The following is a 7,638-nucleotide window of genomic DNA, read 5'->3' on the forward strand; positions in this document are numbered from 1 at the left end:
ACATGCTTGCATTAACACATTTATTTGAAATTTTATTGATTTGGAAAGTTACATCTCATAAACAAACAAAATGAATAAACAGCAACTCAACTATACAAGTTTTTAAGTCTATACACATCGAAGACTGCTGGGATCAACTCTCTCTCTCTCTTGCCTCAGTTTTTTTTGTCTATGAGGAAGCACTGCTGCTTTCTCCGACCTCATTTTTACAGAGAGGGCAAGTCGCATTGATTTTAAGCCATTTATCTACGCAGTCTACATGGAAGACATGTGAGCATGGCAGCTCTCTTACATCTTCGTCATCTCCATATCTAGTCAAGCAGATGCAACAGCTCTGCAAAACCAAATGCAGACAATAGTTAATAGTTGAACATAGGGCTAACTAGGCACATTGTACTCCTATATACAATTGACTTAAACTACTACTAAGTCAAATGTGACCACAGCCGACACTAAAGGGATCCGAGTGGTATTTACTTACGGCATCCTCGCCTGATATAAGACGTTTCTTTTGGGATCCCAACAGAAGAAATCCACCTTCACCTTCCTCTGAAAATTCCAAATCATTTCTACATTTTGATTTGAACCTGTAGACAGGCAGTGTGTTGATGGCCTCTGCAGTGGCTCCTCTAGTTTGTGAGAAGTTTTCTCGAAATCCGAGAACAGAGATTAAGCAAGGCAAACAACAGCATATGGTTGCACATAGTATGAATGGCATTGCATATCCAATGCAACTAAAAGTAAGGAACGCTATACATAACCTGCAGGGCCGAACCAGACAAAAAAAAACATGAGTGTTAAGAGTTTCAATTAACCATTGAGACATAAGAGCGGATAAAGTGGAGAGGGCGTGTACCTGTACAGTTTAGGTGAATCAGAAGGAGATGAGTGACCTCCAAATATCCATACATTCCCCACAACAAACCACACAGCAAAGAAACAATCAATGGCCATCTTGAAGTGGTCCACCAGGCCGTTGAGTCTGCAAGTCACAAACAATTATCAATTTCGATTTCTTAGCTAACCAAACCAATTGTTTCCAAGGCCAATTCAAAGCTATGCGTACCTTGTTCTTAAGCTTTCCCTAACTTGATTGTTTCTAGGTGCTGCACTCAATTCGACGCCGTTTTCTTCATCTGCTGCTTGAGCAACTGAGACGGCAGTATAAGGTGTGGACTCTGAAGGGTGATTATTATTGCCTTGAGAAGAGGTAGTAGCACGTTGTGAAGAATCTTGCCTTGTACCTCGGTTGTAAGTGCGAAAACGCCAATAGAGAATAGGGAGGGTGGCAATACAGCCAGAAGTATATCCAACGACCCAAGTAAACAACGGCGCTTCCGGATGTTCATCTTTAGCGAGAACCATAACTACTATGGCGGCAACAATTTGAGCCACAGTGACAACTAACTCAACAGAGATCCAAAGGCCAGAATTCAAAGGACTCCTAGGGCGAGCATTGGCATCATCTCCTCTCCTAGAAGAAGTTGTTGATCTCTGCTGAGGAGGAGTCAACGGAGATGGATGGGGCAAGTGTTGTGTACCACCATTTGATGATGATGATGATGATGATGTTGTCTCTTCTTCAACAAGGTGTGAGCTAACCTGAGGAGTTAAGTCATCGATGGAAGATCTTGATGAGGAGTCGTGGTGGTGGTCAATGCTAGTGATATCAACGATGTGATCAGGGTTACTGAGGTCCATTAACAAAGGATCTTGATCAGTTTGGGATGTAGTTGGTCGTCCAATGGAAGAAACATCCATCTAAATCCAAGTCGAAAACTGAAGACGCTCCAAATTCTCAGCAAAATATATATATCTCCAAAGCATTAGTGTTTGTTCGTTCGTTCGTTCACCAAAGCCCAATGTAAAGTCGTAACAAGAGCCAGAAGAAGAAATGGTAAAACGGTTCACCTGGTTACAGCACAGAGAAGACCATGAGGAAAGCAAATAGTAGCATTTAGGATCATCAGAGGAAACCCTAACTCAATAACAAAAACCAAAAAAAAAAAAAAAAAAAAATCCAACTTGGGAGTAAGACCCACCAAACAATTTTGACTCTTTCAAATCCATAAAATTCTGATCTTGATGAAAACCCCAAAACCAAAGAAGAAGAAGAAAAATAAAAAAAGCAACCTTTGCATAAAATTAGGGTCCTGAAACACAAATCCGGACTTGGCAAAAAGAATCGAAACTACGACGAAGAAGAAGAAGAGTCGAAGATATAGAATGAATTGGTGAAGCTGCGGGGTCTTTCGATGATTACCAAAAATTGAAAAAAAAGCTGCGGTTGTTGAATTCTTCTTAGTTGGTGTACCTTGTGCTCTTCTTCTTCTTCATTCCTCCAGCCTAAAGGACAAAATTATGATTCGGCAGCTGATATTATTTCAGCTTTTGCTTTGGCAGTAATTTGGGAGATGATAGATAAGAGTGTGATTTAGTTGTTGTCTTGTTGTTTTACTATTAAGTAATAACACACTCTCTCTCTCTCTCTCTCTCTCATGATTACTTGACTAGATTTCGTTATTGCAATATTCTAAACCGTTGGATCTTCTCTGATCCGACGGTTATATCTTACTCCTTATTCACTTATTCAGAAGGTTAGTTCTTCGCTTGCCTCATTTAACTAATTCTTTCCTTACAAAGAAATAACTAATAAGCTAGGGAAAATGGCCAAAATCAACCCCAAACTATTTGTCAAACGCTTTTTTATACCTAAATTTCAATATCCTGTAAATAACAACCTGAACTATATTAAAATTCAAATTTGCTACCTAAACTATATAAAATATTGTCAATTTCAACATCTGTTCGAATTGTGTTAAATCAGAGTTTAATGATGTTGAGTTAGATGATCTGTGTCATCCACATGGCACTGGGAATGACCAAAACTAAGTTGTTTTGGTTATTTTAATGTGTGTTGTGGCAAAAAACAAAGCGTTTGACAAGAGTATTGGAGTCCGTTTTCGGGTGTGTTGTGAGACTTCATTTTTGGTCATTTCTTGCTACAAAATACCCAAAATGACCAAAACGACATAGTTTTGGTAAGTCCCAGTATTATTTTGAAGTCACGGACCATCTGACTCAACATCATTAAACTCTGATTTAACATTGTTCGAACAAAGGTTGAAATTGACAACATTTTATAGTTTAGGTAGCAAATTTGAATTTTAATACAACTCAAGTTGTTATTTGCAGGGTGTTGAAGTTTAGGTATAAAAATCGTTTAGTAAATAGTTGGGGTTGATTTTAGCTGTTTTCTTCTGATAACCTGTTATAAAAGAGAAAAAAAATAATCCGAAAAAAGAATAAGCTGCTATAAATTGAACGAGTGAAGGTCCATATAGAGCCCAGCCCATATGATGTATTCTTGACCCATCACAAAAAATCTGGCTTTGTTTGGGCTTAAATGTGGTAATCATATACTAGTAGTTTTTTTTTTTTTTTTTCCAGACTCACCACTATCATGTTATTGTTAAAATATCCACAAGGTCACAAGGTAAACTACATGACATATACGCATTTGAAGAAAAAAGAAAGAGCAAATGTCCTTTTAAACATCAAAATCGGAAGAGAGAAGTCTAAATAAATCTCTATTATTAACACTCGTCCAATAAAAAAAATAGTCTCACAATGCCTCAAATTTATCATTTATTATGTGTACTCTCACATGGGTCTAAAATTTATAATAGGAATTCCAAGTTCTATAAGTTTGTTAGAACTGTTTCATTCCATGCGCGCATCATATATAAATGAAACGAACCAAAACAAAACGAAAGAACGGCTGACCGGAATTACCGGTCACGGATCTGTCAATGGAAACAGGTAAATTCCCCACGTGTCGCCAATAGGATCCATCTTTGTCTTTTAAATGTTTCACAATGAAGAAACAGAGTCACGTGATTCCCCCTGCTACTCGTAATTAATTATGTCCCCGCTCTTTTCTTTTTGTCTAAAACGTTTTTCTCCTTTTTCTATGATTCGTGTTTTTTATTCACTGTTATCACATATATACTACTTTGAAATAAGAATTGAAATTAAGTTTGCTTGTTATTGATATAAGCACAGTTTCAAAGATAACTTATATCAGATATGAAAGAAACTGTTAGCTTAATACAGTAGTTTTTCAAACTTTTCTCACTAAAATACTGATATTCTTTTGCTTCCTCTTAATTTGTCACAGAGCATGAATTCTTTTGCTTGAGAAATGATTTTCATAACTGGCTTATGTTCATCATTTTATTATTTCTTTTCAAACACTGATGTAGTAGTTAATTTCAAAATCTAATACTCCCTCCGTTTCAAAATATAAAATGTTTTGGAAAAGTTTGTTGTTTCATAATATAGGATGTTTTCAAATTTCAATGCAACCTTTAGATTAGTTTAGTATATTATATTATGCAGTCTTGTTTCTGATTGATTGAACTTGTTAAAAGTAAATACTTCTTAATCTGTGTGTTTGCTTAAAACATCCTATATTTTGAAACGGAGGAAGCATTATTTAATAAAATTTTCTTTTCCATACGCATATATAACTTGGGATCTTAAAAAAGCGAGGTTATAATTAGAACACAATAATGATAATATAACAAACAAGCGTATGTTGCTTCCAGATCTTTATCATTCTAAAAAAATCGGAATATTATGAGATATATATAGGAAATAAAGTTAAAACAGAATTTAAGCTACCCCATATTTCATATTTCGAGAATCTTCTTTTGTTTGGATCCACAAAAATACTGTTACTTAAATAGTGTGTAGCTGTACGATGATGGATAATTTAGGAGTGCACTATTTTCACATTGATAGTATATATATATATGTGTGTTTTTATTTATATAATGGTGAAATTTTAATCGAGAAATTAAATTGGAAAGTGACAAGAAAGTGTAGACAAAAAAATAACACTATTGAAGATCTCTCTAGATTCGAGAAGATATATCATACTATATGGAACTGAAATTGATGTCCGACAGACACATGCGCAATTAAATCCACTAATGACAGTTTAGGAGATGCACGCTAAGTTAAGTATAAATGAGCCCACACCACATGAAGTAGAAGCTAATCACCACCAACTATTCACTTGCTTTCGTGGAGATATAAAAACCGCCAGTTACAGGAAACGTGTCATTATAGGTAGGGTTCACTAGGTTTTTTAGCTTACTAAGTATAGAGAGCGACTATAAAATCCAAAGTTGGAAACCTTTACAGTCTCATACACACTCAAGCCAAAATTTAGTGCCATATTGTCTCATCACTTTCCGCACTTTTATTCTTAACTTTTATAAATAGATTAAGAAGATAGAGAGACGACAGTTAATGTCACCGGAGGAATACGTCAGGGTTAGGCCGGATTCCGGTGGTGATCTTGGAGGAACTGAGCTGACCCTAGCTTTGCCCGGCACTCCGACAAATACATCGGACGGTCCAAAAAAGCACGGACACAAACGTAGATTCCTCGAGACCGTTGATTTAAAACTCAGGAAAGACGACCAAGAGAATAATAATAATACTATCTCAAGCATGATAACTAATAAGTACGGCGTACTAAATTTTTTTTTATTTATTTATCGTTGCATGTATGTACATATAGTATAGAGATACGCAAGTTAAATAGATCTTTGTTTATCCTGGTTTTAGTGACCAGTTGGTGGGGTGGCCGCCGGTAGCGACGGCGAGGAAAACAGTGACGATGACGGTGAAGCGGAAATACGTGAAAGTGGCAGTGGACGGTGCGGCGTATCTCAGAAAAATTGATCTTGAGATGTACGATTGCTACGGACAACTTTTCACCGCTCTAGAAAACATGTTTCAGGGGATAATAACAATATGTAAGTAATCGCGAGAGAGAGAGAGAGAGAGAGAGAGAGAGAGAGAGAGAGAGAGAGGGGTTAAAGAAAAATATACTTTGATTTTGATTTGTTTTGATGGACTGACGAAGTGGAGGGTATTATAGTAAATTGACTTTTAGAGTGGGTTTTTTTGGACGATGGTAGGTAAAGTGACGACGGAGTTGGAGAGGAAGGGAGAGTTTGTGGCTACTTACGAAGATAAGGACGGTGACTGGATGTTAGTCGGAGATGTGCCGTGGATGTGAGTTACACTTGTGTGGGCTTTTTAACACTTTCCCTTATTTTCTTTTTCTCAACTTAATTACTCTATGTACTACTCTTTCCATTTTTAACCAGAACTTAAAATTAACAAATTTATTAACCAAAGTTTTTTTTATTACTGCGTTATTTTTTGGTGAAGGAAACTAAATTCCCTTGGAATTAATGATACTGTGGTGCAGGATGTTTGTGGAATCGTGCAAGCGTGTGAGGTTGATGAAAAGATAGAGAAAACAAACAGACGTACTAGTTTACACCTTCGCCAGGGTGATCAGTTTCTTCACATGTAGTTAGTAAACTCAGAAAGGCATTGTATGGACTAAAACAAAACTCCGGCTCTGTTTCCTCATAGTAATTATTTTCTTATATAGGCGATTTGACGATCTCTATCTCTTGAATCTCAATTACACGAAAGTTTTGTCATAACGGTAAAAGGCACTATATAGCTAAGGTTATCCCAACGCAGGGTTTTAGTGGAGAAGGAAAAAAAAAAAATCAGAATAAAGAAAAAATGTAAGAGAGGCTCTAATATTGCATACTTGATTATGGTTTAAGAGCTCGTACGTGTCGAGTGTTCGTTGGCTGAACAAAAAAATAGAAGAACCAAAAAAACATTTGTTCGACGATTACAATTTTTTTTCTCTCGATCTCTCTCTCGCTGTTTCTCTCTCGATCGAAGGCCATTCTTGACAAAAGGAAGGAGAAAGATATGTTACAGCTATGGAATCAGAGGCGAATGTGGAGAAGAAAGGGGAAGCGGAAGGGATTTAATCTCGGAGCCGAATCGGATGATATTGATTTGAGTTTGGAGTCGAGTCATTCATATGAGGTTGAAGCAATTGGAAGCAAGGGTAAGTTTCTCTGTGTAGTAGGTTGAATTCGTGAATAGTTAGTAGGGATTTGGGTTTATTCGATTTTGTTCGTAAATTTGGGATTAGGGTTGGTTGTTCTCATTTCTTTGTTTCTGAATTTGTACTTTGGTTCATTTGATTCTTACCTCTTGGAAGATGCTTTGCTGGTCGGTGATGGTTCTGATGGATCATTTTCTTCTCTGCCCTATATCTTCAGGTAGTGTTCTTTCTCTTAACCGATTTTTTCTGTCTTTCTACATAAGTGAAATCAAATACCTTTGTCTCTTTGATGCAGGCAGTCGAGGTACAAAGATTAATGTGTGGGAGGGTTTGAAGAGAGAAACATCAGGTTACTAACTGGTCTCTTGCCCTATATCTCTGTTGGTTTCTCATGTTTCATCGTATTTGTGATGTGTTTTTCAGGTTCTCTTGATGTGTTTTATTGTGTGTTCTTTTGCTTGGATAGGTTTTGGTTATTCTTTTGAATGTGTTTCTTGCAGTTTAAAACTGTTTTGGTTTACTATCATGTTGTGTTGTCTTAATCCGACAAGGTGAGGCGCTGAGATGAATCGATTGATGCTTGGTGATGCTATGCTTGATGATGCTTGGTGCTGCTATTCAGAGGACCGAGAGATTAATGTAAGTGATTTCTCTTTTTTAACTCTATTCCTATAACA

At 36.7% G+C, this 7,638-nt stretch overlaps 2 protein-coding genes across 5 annotated transcripts; one reads left to right on the forward strand and one right to left on the reverse strand.

Moving 5' to 3' along the window:
• Positions 7-2,459, reverse strand: LOC104703402 (E3 ubiquitin-protein ligase At1g63170-like). 3 transcript variants are annotated; one of them, XM_010419410.1, is made up of 5 exons: positions 2,315-2,459; positions 1,067-1,911; positions 857-982; positions 482-761; positions 7-334 (listed from the first exon to the last, which is right to left on the reverse strand). In XM_010419410.1, exons 2-5 carry the CDS (start codon positions 1,759-1,761, stop codon positions 170-172), a joined length of 1,266 nt encoding a protein of 421 aa, XP_010417712.1. In that variant the 5' UTR covers positions 1,762-1,911; positions 2,315-2,459; the 3' UTR covers positions 7-169. The 3 variants fall into 3 exon arrangements, with proteins under 3 accessions (XP_010417712.1, XP_010417710.1, XP_010417711.1); XM_010419408.1 differs by having other exon boundaries at positions 2,264-2,459; XM_010419409.1 differs by lacking the exon at positions 2,315-2,459 and adding an exon at positions 2,134-2,256.
• Positions 5,157-6,499, forward strand: LOC104703404 (auxin-responsive protein IAA15-like). Of its 2 annotated transcripts, XM_019227274.1 has the most exons (4): positions 5,157-5,537; positions 5,641-5,831; positions 5,997-6,093; positions 6,293-6,499. In XM_019227274.1, the coding sequence occupies exons 1-4, from the start codon at positions 5,320-5,322 to the stop codon at positions 6,336-6,338; spliced, it is 552 nt and encodes a 183-aa protein (XP_019082819.1). In that variant the 5' UTR covers positions 5,157-5,319; the 3' UTR covers positions 6,339-6,499. The 2 variants fall into 2 exon arrangements, with proteins under 2 accessions (XP_019082819.1, XP_019082820.1); XM_019227275.1 differs by lacking the exons at positions 5,997-6,093; positions 6,293-6,499 and having other exon boundaries at positions 5,641-5,839.

This window comes from Camelina sativa, chromosome 7, assembly GCF_000633955.1.
Source record: "Camelina sativa cultivar DH55 chromosome 7, Cs, whole genome shotgun sequence".
NCBI classification, from domain to species: domain Eukaryota; kingdom Viridiplantae; phylum Streptophyta; class Magnoliopsida; order Brassicales; family Brassicaceae; genus Camelina; species Camelina sativa.

Coding starts and splice junctions, on each gene's coding strand:
- LOC104703402 (XM_010419410.1), bottom strand. CDS start 1,761: ATGGATGTTTCTTCCATTGGACGACCAACTACATCCCAAACTGATCAA. Junction 983..1,066: donor AGGGAAAGCTTAAGAACAAG/GTACGCATAGCT, acceptor TGTGACTTGCAG/ACTCAACGGCCTGGTGGACC. Junction 335..481: donor TTATATCAGGCGAGGATGCC/GTAAGTAAATAC, acceptor TTGGTTTTGCAG/AGCTGTTGCATCTGCTTGAC.
- LOC104703404 (XM_019227274.1), top strand. CDS start 5,320: ATGTCACCGGAGGAATACGTCAGGGTTAGGCCGGATTCCGGTGGTGAT. Junction 5,538..5,640: donor TCAAGCATGATAACTAATAA/GTACGGCGTACT, acceptor TCCTGGTTTTAG/TGACCAGTTGGTGGGGTGGC. Junction 5,832..5,996: donor TCAGGGGATAATAACAATAT/GTAAGTAATCGC, acceptor GGACGATGGTAG/GTAAAGTGACGACGGAGTTG.